Below are 18,396 nucleotides of genomic sequence, written 5' to 3'. Positions count from 1 at the left end.
AAATTTTCACTATATATTTCAATAACTGACATTCACGTATGGTTGTGCAAGTAAAATTATAAATATAGATAGAAGTTTTGAATAATAAAAGAAGGCCAATCATAAATAAATTTGAGATCATATACTTGGATTCGATCGGACGGCCAGGTGGAGGAGTTCTAAAAGAAAACAGTAGAACCACTTACACTGCGCTGAGATGTTCAACAGAAGCACTTCCACGTTCTGTTGGGGAATACGCATATAGGAAGAGACTGAGAGAGAGAGAGAAAGAGAGAGACATGACTCGGTTAGCAGCCACTCATTGGCGCGAAACACAAGGGAATCAAACCGAACTTAGAGGTCCTCTTGAAGAATGTCACTCCACACAAACCATTTCGGATCCCACCATTCCCTTCTCAATACACAAACCCACATCTTTCGTTGTTTTACTTTTGTTCTCTTTCCTTCTTCTTCTTCTTCTTCCCTCATCCCATCTCCAGTTTTTCCCAAGAAATGGAATTTTCCGGCATTGTTTTCGACCGTACTTGACTCCATATTGGTTTATCTTGACTTTCGACAGAAGGGTCGCTGTCTTTTGTATTGTTTGCGATGTTCAAGGTGCAATTTTGAGCGAGAAGTTCACTTCCTCCCCAGAATTTCGTTGAAAATGGCATTTCCCGGTGTTATGTTCGACCATACTTGACTCCATTCTGGTTTCCAGCTGATGGGTGGGCTTCTTTTATGGTTCTTGTGATTAGAAAAAGTTTTAGCTCGGAAGTTCAAGGGTTCCGTCAGGTGAAGTTTATGAAGAAAGTGCTTATGTGTAGCTGAACTCTGATCGCATCTTGAAAATGGTATGCGTGCTTCGATTGGCTAATCGGTTTTGTTTGAGTTAATTTCGTGTAGCTTACACTGTTGAACTGTTTTTTATTTCAATAAGAGTGAGGCCATCGTTAATTGTAAACTATTGGTATAGGTTTCTTCCTAGTTTATTGAATGATTAGTTGTTTTCACTATTTCAGTGTATGTTGATGCTCTATCTTTTCTCTGTTTTGAAGAAGTTATGGGGACATTCTCATTTAGGACTCCACTGTTTGTGAAAATTTAAAATTTAACATAATGAGGAATACACATGATTACGTTGATGACCGGTTGTTTAATTTGGGTGTCTTTTATAAAGTCCTAGTACGTGTGATTAAGAACGAATGTAATTATTTATCAGTTCCACGAACCAGCTTAGCCATGAGAGGGGTCAGATTTAAGTAACATACCGGCTACTAAATCTCAAAGGGTTCATTCTTCTGCCGCATATAAAAGGTTGGGAAAGAATACCAGCGGCTAAAGATAACGATAAAGAATTTAAAACCAGGGAGAGCACTAAATATGCGAACCTTTTGGGAAAAAGGTTATGAAAAATTATGGCGTATTCTTAAACTAATAATATACATGGTTTCTAGACAGACTGGATTCGGCACAAAAGCCTGCTTAGCCTTTCAACGTTTAGAGCCAAGTATTGACAAATTCTAAGAATTGATATGTGTAACCGTCGGGGCCATGTGATTATTAGATTGTCCAGAGAATTAAGATGTGGTCAGTAATGATTTCTCCATGAAATATGTTTTGGGACTCTGATAATCAATAGATATGATAAGAGGAGGAAAGTAGTTTTAGAAAAAGAGAGGTGTGAGAAGTTAGGATGTCGTTGCAATGAAACACTGGATCTATAATGAATGATGGATTTGGTTGTTTAATGAACCAGCCAATTAGCAACTATCGAAACATTTTGCCATCTGGTATAGTACTAGACAAGGAGGAAAAGTTCCAAGTGGAAATTTTATAAGAAATTACACCATGGATTGATATGATATGCTATATTTGTCAACATATTAAACATGAAGCAATAAGTTGAAAGGGGTACATGAGATCAGCTGTTAAGTTTTGAAGAAATATTGTATTAGGAATACTTTTAAACTTTATTCAAATGTTAAAGTTTCTATTCGCTTAGAGTCAGAATTCTCGTAACTAAATTCAAAGCTGTGACTGAAACCAATACATCTTTTAAATTTATGATAAGATTTCCCATGCAATAGTTCACACTCTGATTTCTGCATCTGTAGGGAACTTCGGTGAATATCATTGTAGGTTCTCATGTCTGGGTTGAAGATCCAGAATTCTCTTGGGTTGATGGACAGGTGTCAAAGATTAATGGACAGGAAGCTGAGATCCAGACGACTTATGGGAAGAAGGTATGCATTGCTCATAGTTGACATTTAAGTTTTCTTTTGGATTTAAAATCTTTTTGTATTCTTTCAATAAACTCTCAAGATAGAAATAAATTGTTACTGGTGCTCCAGTCGAACATTATATTTGTGTCTCTGATATTGTTACCATTTTGTACATCAATTAAATTTAATATACAAAGAACTATCATCTAGTAATTTGTTCTGTCATATTTGGTGACTGCAATGGATGCTCTGTTAATCATGTTCATTTTTCCTATCAATGGTTTTTGAGCACCCACATACTTATATTTATGTAATTGAGCTGGCTCGTGCTTTTAAATTTGAAATTCATATTTCACTTTTGTGTAATTCTAAGGTCGTTACAAAACTATCAAAGCTCCATCCCAAGGATATGGAAGCTCCTGCTGGTGGAGTTGATGACATGACAAAGCTATCTTATCTTCATGAGCCTGGAGTTCTGCAGAACTTAAAAACTAGATATGAACTGAATGAAATCTATGTAAGCTTTCCTTTCCTTCATTTTCTGAGAAATAAATAAAAACTCATCGTTCTAAGTTTTTAATATTCTTTCTGAAACAATGTTTTCCTTTCCTTATTGTGGCAGACTTATACGGGCGGAATTTTAATTGCCATAAATCCATTCCAAAGACTTCCTCATATTTATGATGCTCACATGATGCAACAATACAAAGGGGCTCCATTTGGAGAACTAAGCCCTCATGTTTTTGCTGTTGCTGATGTTGCATACAGGTTGTCCTTATTCTCCATGTTGCTTGCTTTAAAATGTTTGCTCAGTGAACCAACTGTTAATTTTCATTCCTACATTTCTAAAATCAGGGCAATGATCAATGAGGGGAAAAGCAATTCAATTCTGGTTAGTGGTGAAAGTGGTGCTGGTAAAACTGAGACCACAAAAATGCTTATGCGATATCTAGCCTTTTTAGGAGGTCGGGTAGCTACTGAAGGAAGGACAGTGGAGCAACAAGTTCTTGAAGTATGTTCCATAACTTTCATTTCATATTACAATGAAATTTCCACTACCCCATAATATATTCTATGTTCACATTTGTTTCATTTTTCATCAATTGATCTGATCGCAGTCAAATCCAGTCCTTGAAGCATTTGGCAATGCTAAAACTGTGAGAAATAACAATTCCAGGTGAGACACTCTTCCAATTGGGGAATAAAGTAATGTGATGAATTTATTCCCTTCCACATCTGATTAATCAATTAACTTTAACTTCTGATGTTCAGATATGTTTCAATGGTTAATAGAATGTATACTAAATAGTTGCGTACTTTGTGCCATATTTATCACTGATGAGGGAATTATAAAGCAGACACCAGCTATCCCTTTTATTTCATTTGTAAAAAACCAACAAATTTTTAAATTCCTTGAAGTTGTGGAGATTTGACGCTGATGTCTATAAATGAATACTGTTGCAGCCGTTTTGGAAAATTTGTAGAGATCCAGTTTGATAAGCAAGGAAGAATCTCAGGAGCAGCCATCAGAACTTACCTTCTAGAGAGGTCTCGTGTTTGCCAAATTTCTGATCCTGAACGCAACTACCACTGCTTCTACCTTCTTTGTGCTGCACCACAGGAGGTATCTTCTGGCTGGAATGACAGATTTTATGTGTTGTTTTCTAACTAGTTATTGCATACTTCAATTATCTCTCTTTGTTTGAGCATTCATCTAAAGTTGTTAATTTTGACAGGAAATTGAAAAGTACAAGTTGGGAAACCCTAAATCATTCCACTATCTTAACCAGTCTAATTGTTATGAGCTGGTTGGTGTAAGTGACGCACATGATTATCTTGCCACAAGGAGAGCGATGGACATTGTTGGGATTAGCGAGAAGGAACAGGTTCAGCCTTTTCCAAGGAGCATTTAACTGCTTATTACATAGACATGAGCAAGACCATCTTCTGACCTCTCTGTCTCTCTCTCTCAGGAAGCAATTTTTAGAGTTATTGCTGCGATACTTCATCTCGGCAATATCCTTTTTGCCAAGGGGAAGGAAGTTGATTCGTCGGTTCCAAAAGATGACCAAGCCAAATTCCATCTTAAAATGACTGCAGGGCTTCTTATGTATCCCTTCTGTCCTGATAACACAATCTCGGTTCATATTCTGATATGTTCCCTCTCATTTGGTTGAAATAATTGATATTTCAGGTGTGATGCTGAGGCCTTGGAAGATGCATTATGTAAGCGTGTTATGATTACCCCAGAAGAAGTGATAAAGCGGAGTCTTGATCCTCAAAGTGCAACAGTTAGCCGAGATGGTTTAGCTAAGACGATATATTCTCGATTGTTTGACTGGTAAGATTGTATCTATTGTAGTAATTTAATCTCAGAATTATAACCTGGTTTTCAAAATTTTTTCCAATCATTATGTGAACTATTAGGGAGACTGGGAACTTGGATATTCATCTAGTGCTAATTGTGTATGATTATATGCAGGTTGGTGGATAAAATTAATGTCTCAATTGGACAGGATCCTAATTCAAAATCTTTGATTGGGGTTCTTGATATCTATGGTTTTGAAAGCTTTAAGACTAACAGGTAAGAACTAATAAATATGATACATAAAGACATACACATTAATTACATACATACACACACATATGTACATAGATGCACGGACATGTATTATAATTTGTTATTTGGATATTCCTGCAGCAACTTTCCATGACTTAGGACACTTCATTCTAATATGATTTAGCATAATGTGATTTGCAGTTTTGAGCAGTTCTGCATTAATTTCACAAATGAGAAATTGCAGCAACATTTCAACCAGGTAATGTCTCTGGAACATGTGTATACTGGATAGCTTAGCAATTTTTAACTTAAGACTCTCTTGGCGACTTTCAGCATGTCTTCAAGATGGAACAAGAAGAATACACGAAAGAGGAGATTGATTGGAGCTATATTGAATTTGTGGATAATCAAGATGTCTTGGATCTTATTGAAAAGGTTATTATCCCTTCTTTCACATGAACCTCCACTGTTTGGTTTGTTATCAGATTCAAAGTGGACATGATATATATAGAAAGTGCTGGAAACGTAGTCCACCCCTTCATTTCTCTAGTCAGAAGGTTATTGAGTGTATTTGTACAGACTTGTTCAACCTTCTCCGCTTTATCATTTCTAAAGGATCAAAAGGCTGTATCATTGCTTTTTATTTTAGGACAGTAATTTATGTCTCATGATTTCAGTGGTAAGCATTTATCAGGTACCTCTGCCCCATCAAAACCAAAAAAAGTAGAGAACACCCAGATCAAGTGGCTACTTGCAGGGTGAAGAAAGATCTATTCTGTATTTAAACTAATCCACTTTTGATATGGGTGCCTGATGAAACATCAAGGCTAAAGGCAATGTTGCAATAGTGCCTCCAAACTCATACAGTTTAATTTTTTGTAGAACTTGTTTTTTGTTCACATTTGTTATTATCAGGCAGGCATATGTTCAACATGTCATCTTGTGGTGGTCTTCCACTAGTTTTGAATAGCTTGTTGGGTCTATTTCGTAGTTTTGAAATTGAAGATCTCTTCAGGGCCTAGTATTTCATATACGATTTACTTATCATGCTTATCTCGTAGTTTTAAATTTGGAGATCTCTTCAGGGCAATTATTTCATATAAGATTTACTTATAATCCTATTCTTTTGCAGAAACCTGGCGGAATAGTTGCTCTCCTTGATGAAGCTTGGTAAATATTTTTTTCTCACTTATGCCATGAATTTTTGGTTTTTATTCTGAATGGAACTCAATCATAGTTCACTTGAACTTTTTCTCTCTTTTTTTTTTTTTTTTGGCTGAAAATACTGAGAAATGCTGAGGCTCTGTTGGGTTACAAGGATCTTCCATTTTAACTCGTAGTTGAATGCCAGATTGGTCTTTCTTTTCATTCTTTCTAACTTTTCCCTTTTCATTTTCAGCATGTTTCCAAAGTCAACGCATGAAACATTTGCGAACAAATTGTATCAGACATTTAAAAATCACAAGCGTTTTATAAAACCAAAACTGTCCCGCACAGATTTCACCATTGGTCATTACGCAGGAGAGGTATGATTGATTATCAAAGCGTCAATTGTGACAAGCATGGGCTGCTAACATGTCTTGAATTTCAGCTATGTTACACGTTTTTTTCTTTTTTTTTTTTTTTTTTTTTTTTTTTTTTTTTTTTTTTTTCAGGTGCTATATCAATCTGACCAATTTTTGGACAAGAACAAGGACTATGTGGTTCCTGAACATCAAGACTTATTGGGCGCTTCCAAATGTCCTTTTGTAGCAGGCCTTTTCCCTCCACTTCCAGAAGAGACGACTAAATCTTCCAAGTTTTCTTCAATCGGTTCTCGTTTTAAGGTACTTTGGTTCTGTGATCTCAGTGGCTATTGTAGTTGATTTTACCTGAAAAACAAACAACACTTAATGTAATGCATTTACATGAACCAACTGATCTCACATCCCTTAACGCTTAAAAACCTTCTTATGCTGCAAGTACTTGACACCTAAGGATTTTATCACTGTTGCAGTTACAACTACAGCAGTTGATGGAAACGTTGAATTCTACAGAACCTCACTACATTAGATGTGTGAAGCCAAACAACCTTCTAAAACCTGCCATATTTGAGAATGCCAACATCATGCAGCAACTGCGATGTGGTGTGAGTAAAATTTGATCTCTCTCTCTCTCTCTCTCTCTCTCTCTGTGAGAAGTATCCATGTCTTTTATTTTGTATCTTTACATGTTTTTGTTTTCCCTTTATGTATTTTGCTATTTTGATGTTTGTTCTTGTAGGGTGTTCTAGAGGCAATCAGAATCAGTTGTGCTGGATACCCAACTCGGCGTCCTTTCTTTGAATTCATTAATCGATTTGGTCTTCTTGCCCCTGAGGCCTTGGAAGGAAAGTAAGTACACTCTTCTAGAATACTTTAAAAGAAGTGTAACTGTTGAATTTTATTACATATCCTTTTCATTTGGATAATTTACTATATTTATGGACTTGATTATGAGCAGCAATGATGAAAAGGTTGCCTGCAAAAAGATTTTGGAAAAGAAGGGGCTTAAAGGGTTTCAGGTAATAAATGGAGTTATTTTGCTTTTAGAAACATCTGATAAATGGATTTATACTCTTTCGTCCAATCTCTTACAAGCATATATTATGGTATTCTTGCCTAGACCCATGCACATTCCAGCATGGATATTATATCTCTATATGTATAAGGAATGCCCATGATCCAATCCCATGTTATGGCTAAGGAATTTGTTTGTATGGTGCAAAATGGTTTTGCAGATAGGCAAAACAAAAGTCTTCCTAAGAGCTGGTCAGATGGCTGAATTAGATGCACGGAGAGCTGAGATACTAAGTAGTGCAGCAAAAACAATTCAGCGCCGCATACGAACCCACATTGCTCGTAAGCGGTTTGTTGCACTTCGGAAGGCTACCATAGTTGTGCAATCAATTTGCAGAGGTGAGCCATCTGAGAAGCTTTTATGGTATAAATTAGTTCTACAGCGACAAGCAATGTTGTTTCTTGGAGACTTTATAGCCCCCATAATGGAAAAATATTCTTATATGCTTTGGTTATTTACTTGTAGGAAGACTGGCTTCCAAACTTTTTGATTACATGAAAAGGGAGGCAGCTGCTGTGAAAATTCAGAAGCATATGCGCAAATACCAAGCCAGGAAGACCTATTGCAAACTCCATCTCTCTATGCTTGACTTGCAGGCAGGTTTAAGGGCAATGGCTGCTCGTAAAGAATTCAGATTTAGGAAACTAACTAAAGCTGCTATCTTTGTTCAGGTCATAATACACTTCAAACTTGCTTCACCTAGAAATCTACTCTTATACTATTGTCATTTTTCAACAATATAAACTCACTTACTCGAAAAATGCAGACAAGATGGCGGTGCCATAAAGCTGCCTTATACTATAAGAAGCTTAAGAGAGGCACAGTTATGACACAATGCAGATGGAGAGGAAGAATTGCAAGGAGAGAACTAAGGAAGCTCAAAATGGTTAGTATTAAGCAATTTCCCCCAAAAATACCTTATATTAATCTATATTGTGGAAAAGGTTACGCATAGTGTACACATGGTACTATCCATGCAAAAACCTAGAAACAAAATGTTAAACAATAATACATGTCAATGCATAGATTTGATATCAATTACTAAAGGTAATAGTTCCTTTTGTTTGTCTGGGTTGTTGGATTGAGGGGATGAGAACCATTGTTTTTGGCTATAACTCTCTCTCTCTCTCTCTCTCTCTCTCTCTCTGGGTCTAAGAAAAAACCATGCACAATCAATCAACCTATTAAGTGTTGCACCATATAATTCTCATGTTATGGTTTAAGAATCAGGAATATCATTGGAAAAATCATTACATTTCACCATCCAGAAAAGGGAAAAAAAAAGGTGGGGACATTTTGAAGTAGATTGTTTAGTTACCAAAGTTTGCTACAAATATTTGGGAAATGCATCATGGTTCTACACTGAACAGTTTACAGTCAGAATAGAAGACCTTGAAAAATAATGTCTGTAATCTATTACAGCTGTATCGTGGCTGCATGTGTGAGACGTATGCAGAACTCCTAGATAATCAATATTCTGATGGGGATCACAGTATTTTAACCAAAGCTTAAACTCTGGAATATTGTTTCTATTGACCCCCATTAAAATCTGTTCTGTCTGGTGCAAAAGTCATAAGCGTCTTCGTGAAAAAAGAATAACAAAAACGAATTTGAGCGTTCTAGAGACCTAAATATCCACTCATAAAACAAGTACCAATGTGGACTCAGAGAGAAGATGGTATACAGCACCAAGGCTCTTTTCCAAAATTGAAAGACTGTGTAAGTGGTATATGGATGATCACAGGTACTACAGAAATATAATGATATTAGTGACTCTCTATACCAGCCTTGCATATTTTGTGTGTCATATGCAACGACAAGAAATCATGGCATTAGTTGGGAACCGTGGATTTTTATGCAACATAGTCATCATCATTTCATCTCCTATGTTCCCAACTATAAGAAATATGTAATATAATATAGATAACTGTTCTCTTTAATCATTCATTGAAACAAGTTGAAGTGTAATTTCAAAATTTTAAAGCACATGGTGAAGCTGCTTATCATATATGATGTAGTAGAGACTGGAGAATCACGTTTAAATATTCATTGGAACTATTTAAGTTGTATGATCAAATCTTTAGAGGGTATTTGAGCTATTATCATGCGTGGTGGAGTGGAGAAACAAGAGTCACATAGTGTTCGTGCCTAAATCATTGTATTTGATTAATTCAATAATTGATTTAAAAGAATATTGAGTACACTATTGGCATTTAAGTCTTGAAATTTTATCTATCAATGATATATTTTTAAATCATGTTTGGTAACTATTTCAAATATGACATCCATATACATCTTTTCCAGGCTGCAAGGGAAACAGGTGCACTTAAGGAAGCAAAGGATAAGCTTGAAAAACGAGTTGAAGAGCTTACTTGGCGTTTACAATTGGAAAAACGTTTAAGGGTAATATGGAAGTTCTGCAGATTGGTAGTTTTAGGTATACAAGATATTGGTAAATATGATGTATGCTTCTTTGATCAGAAGTATAACCTGTGACACATTGCAAAGAATCACCATGCTGAATTGCCAGTGTACCATTTACTTTACTATCTATTAAATATATATGAGGTTTCAAGATGATTCACTCAAATTTCGCTGATGTTTCGCCATTTGAAGAAACTAGAACTCAGACTCTCATTTCTGTTTTCTTATGTATATTTTCTCATGCCTTAAGATCACATGTGCAGACTGACCTAGAGGAAGCGAAGGCACAGGAGGTTGCAAAATTGCAGAATTCATTGCAAGAACTGCAAAACAAAGTCGATGAAACAAAAGCATTACTTGTCAAGGAAAGAGAATCTGCAAAGAAGGCTATTGAAGAAGCACCTCCTGTTGTCAAAGAAACCCAAGTTCTTGTGCAAGATACCCAAAAAATAGATTCTCTAACAGCAGAAGTGCAGAGCCTTGAGGTTAGAAACTTCTACTAGTAAACCATAGCTAGTGTCTTCTATTGAACCAGTTATATGATCTGTATTATTCCTTTAGCTTCCAAAGATACTAGTATTTTTGGTTATAAAAACGAAATAGACTATTAAACTTTCTATTGGTGGTGAATTTCTCAAAGACAATCTGCATCTCACGTAATTTTATTTTTTTAACTTGTAACCTACCAAACAGTATGCTGACCTGTTGGTGTCTATTCATGACCTGTGGGTGCTTTATGTGGTTGTAAGTTTGATCAAATTGGTCTCTCCGTCAGTATTTCGTTAGTGAACTGTTGGAGATCCCACATCAGCACCAAGGAGTAATTGATATGTGCTACTTGACAAATATTATCTATAAAATATAAAAAATAATGAACAAAATTATCAAAGACTCCAGAAAATTGTAAAAACTGAAAAACAAAAATAAAAATTAAATAATGAAAGTTTTTCAAAAATAGTAGAAATAAAAAAAAGTCTTTAACTAAGAAGAAACCTAAACCAGATAATACTAATTAAAAAACTTATTTTAGAATAAAGAGCATGTTCCTTGTGAGTCATTGACTTCTATTGTGTCTATAAAATATATACATATATATTAGATATCGGTGGCGCACGGCCACCTCTGGTCATATAACCACCACCCGGCCACATCGTTGTGACCCAGATTGGGTCACCGAGGGTGGCCCCACAAGGACCTCCTGAGGGGGGCACAAATCAGGCTGCCCCTAAGGGTGCCCAAGGTGGGAGGGTGTAATGGACCCTTCTGTTGATGACTGGTTCAAGGGAGTCAGCCTCCAAGAAAATCAAGAACTAGAGAGAGGAGAAAGATTTAGAGAGAGAAAGAAGAAGGAATGAGTAATCTGAATTCCAGAGTTGGCCTCTTTTTCCAGCTCGTGGAGGATTTATATGTATTAAAACGACACATACAATCAGAAGAATTCAACTCATCCCATAAAAAATGACGTCGCTAATTACAACACAGTATTTACTTCCTATCAAACGGTGCCGTTCCACTTATCACCTCTGATTTACATACAAAAGGACACAAAACTACAACACTCTACTTAATGAAAACAACAACGTATCATTAAATCCCTAACTAACTAAACTGTCATCCTCCCTCTTTGATTCCCTCGTAATCAACTTCCCATTTCCCAGCTAGCTCCTCCACTGCACACCCACTCCAGCTCCCATCTCAGCCCGTAACAGAGGGCTAGGTGGCATTTTTTTAATGATTATTTTTATTTTTGAAATTTTAAGAAATTCATATTTTTAATAAAAATGATTATTTCCTTAAAATTGGAATATTATATTTATTTATTTTTAAAATTTATCCTCATGGCATGCCGGGTCTTGGGGTATCACTCCTCTCAAGATCCAAGGTTCAACACCTCATAGGTGCAAACAATTCTTTGAAGTAACAATCCCTGGTGAAAAACCAGCGATTTAACTAGTTCTGTGTAAAGAAACTTATGAGGGTGTGGTGCACGGGATCGGGGTTTACTCTGTAGGGGTGGGTCCTAAGAGCCCTGTCTTGGAGAGGTTCCCCACATCAAAAAAAAAAAAAAAAAAAAAAGCACTAGGAATAATGTGATTTCAAGGAAAAGTACAGGGACCAATTTTTAATCCTACAATTATTACACATTTTCCTTGCAAATGGATAGGGCAACCTAAGTGACAAGATGTGGTACATAGGTTCCTAGATAGAAACAAATCATTGCAGACGATAAGTGGTGTCCTCTTATCAAACTTGTGATCCATCCTCCATTAGAATCATTTGAGCTTGGAAAAGTTCAGTACGTTTTGCAGCTTACTCTGCTTTGTCAATGAAACAGCTGAGCTGAGCTAAGGGACAAGACATGGAATAGTCAGCATTACAATTTAATTTATTACACTCATATTTGGCATCACCATGTCAGGTTTCTAATTCATTAATGATTGGATAAAACGAAATTTTTTAACAGTTCAATGAGTTCTTCAGCTTCATATATTCATGTTTGGAAATAAAGAAATACTCTAGCCACAAAGTAATTATATAAAAGTAATTTCACAAACTGATGTGGCTTAATGTGATTTGTCAGATTGTAAGATTACTTTTATTGTAAAGTAGGTTTGACGGATCACATAAAACCATGTCAGTTTGTAGGATTACTTTTGTGTAATCTCTTTGTGGCTGTAGCAGTCCTCTTGGAAATATTCAATAATGTTTTCATATTTTTTAGAGTAGATCATAGCCATCTCAATTACTGGCTCATGCCAATGCAGGTATCACTGGAGTCAGAGAGACAACGAGCGAATGACTTTGAAAGAAAATACAGTGAAGCACAAGAATCTAGCGAAGAGCAACGCAAAAAGTCAGATGAAACAGAGAAGAAAGCTCATCAGCTCCAGGAATCTTTGACCAAGTAATATGATCTTTCGAATGGCTAACATTCATATTTTACATAATGGTTTCACCGGCTTATCATGACTCATATGGGTTAGATAAGATGTTGTATGATCCTTTTTTTTCTAATGTTGCATGATCCTGATATATAATTTGAAACTGGCGGTTCAGCATCTTCACGCATAGTATTCGTAACAATTGACACTAGAAACACACCCAAATGGAAAACTAGATATATTGACATTGATAAAGGTATTCTTAACGCTGTTCTTATAATTAAGTCTTAAATAGAAGTACATCTAAATAGTGATTGATGAGAAAAATTATTTCTAGAGGTAAGGAAAAAAAATCTATTTTTCTTTCCTTAGAGCAATTCAAACAAAATTTCCAGACAGAAGCCTTATGGACTTTCATATTTTCAATTTATCAATAACAATAAACTTTGTCACAATCTCCTTGCAAATACTTTCACGAACTAAATCTACCACCCATGGAAAGATGAGTAAGATTCAAAGAATTTAGTATATAATACAATGGTAGATTTAAGTAATATGGATATCAGACATCTCATGCTAGAATGCTTACTTTATGGTGACTTTATTTGTTGGAAATAATTAAAATCTGCATGAGCATCTGAGTGACACCCTTTACATCTCCATTTGATTTAAGTAGCTATCACGAAGTCAATTTGGTTCCTTCAGATTATTATTTCTTCAATCTAATAGGTTATGCAAACAATAACTCAATCACCTTTCCAAAACTTTTATTTTTAGTTCTAATTTTTTTGAATTTAGTATATTATCACTTATACATCATATGAATGGATTCTGATATGAATTTGAGGGCCATTCAAACTGCATATGGCACTCAAAATCATCCTATCATGATAGATTTGTGTACTTCAAAGCCCATGGTATTGAAAAATTGGATTGTGATTATCTTTGGTATATTACTTCACGGACTGGGTGGCATATTTTAGGTTCTTACTGATTTACTTTCTTAAAGGAAAAATTGAAAAACTACGTATAATTTGTCTTAAAAACCTTTTTTAAGTGGGGACGAAAGTGAGTCATATTTGGCTATCATCTCTGATCATATATCTGTGAATGTTACAGACTATGAACTAAATCCTTGCATGTATGAAAGCACTGGAGAATATTGATGTATATATCTACTCCTTTCATAAGGAGTTCAACTCACATAATTTACTTTGAGAAAGTTAATGCTAGTTTAAATTTTTCGTACTTAACTGGACATTTAGATATCTTGGATTAGGTTAGAAGAGAAGCTCACCAATTTAGAATCAGAGAATAAAGTCTTGCGTCAACAAGCAGTGTCCATGGCGCCTAATAAGTTCCTTTCAGGACGCTCCAGATCAATTATTCAGGTAACTTCAGTAATCATCAATGTGTGTAATTGATTAATGTTTAATTTCCTGAATAGTTCAGAGATTTTCTGGTTCTTTGATGTATGACAGAGAGGTCCTGAAGGCAGTCATGTTGGATTTGACGGAAAGGCATCTTCGGTAAGCAAAGCTCTCCAAAACTTGTTCTACACACACGCTTATGAAACAAGCAATACATAAGCATAAACTCATAGTATGAGCTACATGAATGTTCGTTCTTGATTTTCTCCATTGTTGATCACCTTTTAATAAATCAGGATCTGCATAGCCCTTCAATAAATCAAAGGGATCTTTCTGAAGTAGAGGAGAAACCCCAAAAATCCCTAAATGAGAAGCAGCAGGAGAACCAAGAGTTACTCATACGATGTATTGCACAGCATCTAGGCTTTACAGCGAATAGGCCTATTGCTGCCTGCATCATATATAAATGTCTTTTACACTGGAGATCATTTGAAGTTGAGAGAACTAGTGTTTTTGATCGAATCATTCAGACCATTGGCAATGCTATCGAGGTTTTACCCAACTTTATATGCTGACTACTGTGGTTTTTCTATTTTTTCAGAAACCTGATTTCACTTTAAATTTTCATTGGATTTCAGACACCGGATAACAATGATATCTTGGCTTATTGGTTATCCAATGCTTCAACACTTCTCTTGCTACTACAGCGCACGTTGAAAGCAAGTGGTGCAGCTGGAATGACTCCACAACGCCGTCGGTCCTCATCAGCTACTTTATTTGGGAGGATGACACAAGTAAGTACAAGTTTTTTATGTTCTTCTTGGGCAAGAAACTATAATTTTCTTGCTATATCGACTTCTATCCAGGAAAAACTTCATTTTTCAGTTAATTCCTTTCTCAATTATTTTCATTTAGAGTTTCCGTGGTGCTCCACAAGGAGTCAATCTTTCTTTAATCAATGGTAACATAAATGGTGGTGTGGAAACCTTACGGCAAGTTGAAGCCAAGTACCCAGCCTTGCTTTTTAAACAACAGCTTACCGCATATGTAGAAAAGATCTATGGAATGATTCGAGATAATCTGAAGAAAGAAATTTCTCCCTTGCTGGGATTGTGCATCCAGGTTTATCAATTTTGCTTTTTAGTAACTTTGTTAAAGATCCGAGTTCATGCTTTTCACTAAAGTTATCAACCTTTTATTCCTTACAACTAACTTAAACTGAGACTTTGCTATATAATTATGATGAAACAGGCACCAAGAACATCCAGAGCAAGCTTAGTTAAGGGGTCATCACGTTCAGTTGCAAACAGTGATGCGCAACGAGCTTTGATTGCTCACTGGCAAGGGATAGTAAAAAGCCTTGGAAGCTTCTTAAACACTTTGAAAGCAAATCATGTGAGTGGAATTTCTTTTAGCTCTGCTCCTGTTTTTTTTCTACGCTATACGATAGAAACATTTTGTTTATCAATGATACTACTTGCATTGACATGAAGTCTCAGATCCAAGCCTACTTTGACATTCCTGACCATGATTGTTATTAACTAAATCATGCTGAGTGTTTTGGTAGATCATGGATTTTATCCATCTGATTTTTCGGAATTTCATTTTGGGTGTACTTTCGGTGAGATAGCTTTTGCTTATGTTATTATCTTCTGTCTCCTAGGTACCCCCATTTTTAGTTCGCAAAGTGTTCACACAAATATTTTCTTTTATCAATGTTCAGCTATTCAACAGGTATATCTTCTCTGCTACAATTATTTTTTTTAGAGTAGAAACTTTCCTTTATCACTAGCATAGACCATTTTTTGTTGCAGTCTTCTGTTAAGGCGAGAGTGCTGCTCCTTCAGTAATGGTGAATATGTGAAAGCTGGACTGGCTGAATTGGAACATTGGTGTTATAAGGCAACAGATGAGGTACCTTGAATTCACTGTCATGTACCCCCTGATTTTGAGATATATCTTTGTTAAATAACCACAAAAAATTATGCAGTATGCAGGTTCATCTTGGGATGAGCTCAAGCATATTAGACAGGCTATTGGGTTTCTGGTATTTTTCCGGTCTCTGTTATTTTCTATATCTACTGCAATTACTTTTTAAAATCGCGAAGCAACCAAATAGTTTTGTACTGAAATAATCTATTTTCTCATTCAGGTCATACATCAAAAACCAAAGAAAACACTAGATGAAATAAGTCATGATCTTTGTCCTGTGAGTGAAGAATTAGAAGCAAGAGATACACTTCTTTCTACTTTGACTTTACTAGCAAGAAATAAAAATTTGATGGTTATGTCTTCCCAGGAACTCATGGAACTTTTCTCCATTTACAGGTTCTTAGTATACAGCAGCTATATCGGATCAGTACAATGTACTGGGATGACAAGTATGGCACACATAGTGTGTCCACGGATGTAAGTTTTGTGGATGCCATTACTCATACTAGGTTCGAGTCATCTTTGTTACATGACAGTATTATAGATGTCCATTTCTCATAAAATTACAAACATTTACCAGAAAAGTGACAGACTGAGCTTCGCCATCTTAATGTATCTGTCTAGGTTATTTCCAATATGAGGGTGCTGATGACCGAAGATTCTAACAATGCAGTTAGTAATTCATTCCTGCTGGATGACGATTCAAGGTTAGTAACAACATTCAATTACGTGATGATCTCTTCATTTTGGGACTGTTTTAGTTCTATTCTTTCTTATAATATCACTGAGCTGTCTCTACTGTCTGCGGTGCAGTATTCCATTTTCAGTTGACGACTTGTCAAAGTCTATGGAACAAATAGACATCTCTGATGTTGAACCACCACCACTTATTCGTGAGAACACTGGCTTTACTTTCTTGTTGCCACGCTCAGACTAATCACTTTCACTGCAAAGATGGATTGGTTTTCTCTTTATCAATCTCCAATTTTGAGATGTTGATTTACAAGGCAACCTCTATTATGGGTGGAGGCAATCATGGGGTTGTAAATTGTTTATTATCCTTTTCTTTACCCTAGAAACATTTTTTTTTTCAATAATCTTTCTATATGATAGTTCAATGTTTTAAGCAGGGGTGCCTTTGCTCCCCCATCTAATGTAATATCCAATTTTTCCCTCAATTCCTTCTCTGTAAACAAGTTTTTGGTGGAGGGAATAAAATCAACAGCGTATAGCATATATAAAAAGATGTTCGCCATCTTCTATTTAAAGAGGTTCTTAACTTCTACCTGTACTTATTTCTTCTTGTATCCATAAGTTTTGTACAATTTCAATTTTTTATTTTTCAATTCTAGATTTCCTATTTGTAATTGTATTTTGACCTGTGGTGGTTGTTAATTATATAGGAAAAAAATAAAAGGGAAATGATTAATATAGTTTGAGAGTATGCAATTCTCGCACACTTTCTTTAAAAAAAGTGAACAAATTTGAGACCGACGATATTTATTTTTTCTTGGCTAAACCTTGTTGGGTTCTCCTCTTAATGTTTATTAATAAAACTTTGTTTGTAAAATGAAAAACTAGGAGCATTAAAAAGCGAAAAAAAAAAGAAAAAAGAACAAGATATATCCCTTGTAATGTATCAGACAGATTACTTTCCACTTAGGATAAGTAAATTATGATAGAGTTGCATGAATGTCAAGTTCCACACATTAGTTTTTTTTATAGATAAAACTAAGTTTTAATAAATTCTAACATTTGTCTTGATTAGTCCTTTTGGTGTATGTTAACAAGTTGTTCATAGTTCTAAGTTTTGTTCTTCTGAAAAGTCGAGTGGGATGAGAGACTAGAGAGCGCTCTAAATGAATTTTTATATGCATAAAATTGGATAACAGGTAATACCGATTAAAAAAACTAAATGGATTGGTCAAGCCCGTTATTGAATTTAAGGCCGAACGAGTTGGGTTTTCGGGTCGGGTTGAGTAAGTAGATTTTTCTCAGTCCTAAGAACAAATAGTATTTTCTTGGATCATTACAAACTCATATAATTATCTTTTGATATAGTTACTTTGAAATTGGAAATGATAGATAATGTATACTTGGTCCCCTCTTCTTAATCAATTCTATTAATTGCAAATGTCATAAACTTATCAATCTATTCTAGGTAATGTATTGTTGATCCCCTTTGAAATCAGTTAATTGCAGCTATACTTGTGGAATTATTCTAATGTCATATAAACTTCGATTTTTATTCTTATTTTTATTTTTTAATTATGAACATCTTAATTTGATATTAATTTATGACTATTTATCTCACATTCTAAATCAGTTGAAAATAACAAATTAAATTATAGCATCGGCTGAGTAATTAAAGTAAACTAGTCATGTACCAATGCGATACATGGGTATAGTTATAGAGTTTTGCTACG

General features: G+C 35.3%; 1 protein-coding gene and 1 long non-coding RNA gene across 2 annotated transcripts; one reads left to right on the top strand and one right to left on the bottom strand.

The window, feature by feature from the left end:
• The first annotated feature begins 209 nt into the window (after positions 1-209).
• Positions 210-17,238, top strand: LOC122274309 (myosin-11). Its single transcript, XM_043083350.1, has 38 exons — positions 210-833; positions 2,097-2,225; positions 2,578-2,721; positions 2,827-2,972; positions 3,060-3,216; positions 3,323-3,381; positions 3,669-3,828; positions 3,941-4,090; positions 4,178-4,314; positions 4,399-4,545; positions 4,687-4,788; positions 4,966-5,023; positions 5,098-5,199; positions 5,897-5,934; positions 6,164-6,290; positions 6,420-6,590; positions 6,761-6,892; positions 7,027-7,136; positions 7,246-7,306; positions 7,523-7,700; positions 7,828-8,033; positions 8,129-8,248; positions 9,667-9,765; positions 10,050-10,271; positions 12,552-12,691; positions 13,948-14,059; positions 14,150-14,197; positions 14,335-14,589; positions 14,677-14,832; positions 14,954-15,160; positions 15,290-15,433; positions 15,702-15,772; positions 15,853-15,952; positions 16,029-16,085; positions 16,191-16,247; positions 16,367-16,447; positions 16,595-16,677; positions 16,784-17,238. The coding sequence occupies exons 1-38, from the start codon at positions 831-833 to the stop codon at positions 16,905-16,907; spliced, it is 4,593 nt and encodes a 1,530-aa protein (XP_042939284.1). The 5' UTR covers positions 210-830; the 3' UTR covers positions 16,908-17,238.
• Positions 6,498-11,030, bottom strand: LOC122274311. The gene is made up of 3 exons (XR_006228273.1): positions 10,489-11,030; positions 10,056-10,109; positions 6,498-6,635 (listed from the first exon to the last, which is right to left on the bottom strand). It is a non-coding gene; the product is annotated as an uncharacterized LOC122274311 (long non-coding RNA).
• Positions 17,239-18,396: the final 1,158 nt, after the last annotated feature.

The sequence above is a fragment of the Carya illinoinensis genome, chromosome 8 (genome assembly GCF_018687715.1).
Source record: "Carya illinoinensis cultivar Pawnee chromosome 8, C.illinoinensisPawnee_v1, whole genome shotgun sequence".
Taxonomy (NCBI): domain Eukaryota; kingdom Viridiplantae; phylum Streptophyta; class Magnoliopsida; order Fagales; family Juglandaceae; genus Carya; species Carya illinoinensis.
This window is presented reverse-complemented; position numbering and strand designations above follow the sequence as displayed.

Coding starts and splice junctions, on each gene's coding strand:
- LOC122274309 (XM_043083350.1), top strand. Junction 3,382..3,668: donor GTGAGAAATAACAATTCCAG/GTGAGACACTCT, acceptor ATACTGTTGCAG/CCGTTTTGGAAAATTTGTAG. Junction 6,291..6,419: donor TTGGTCATTACGCAGGAGAG/GTATGATTGATT, acceptor TTTTTTTTTCAG/GTGCTATATCAATCTGACCA.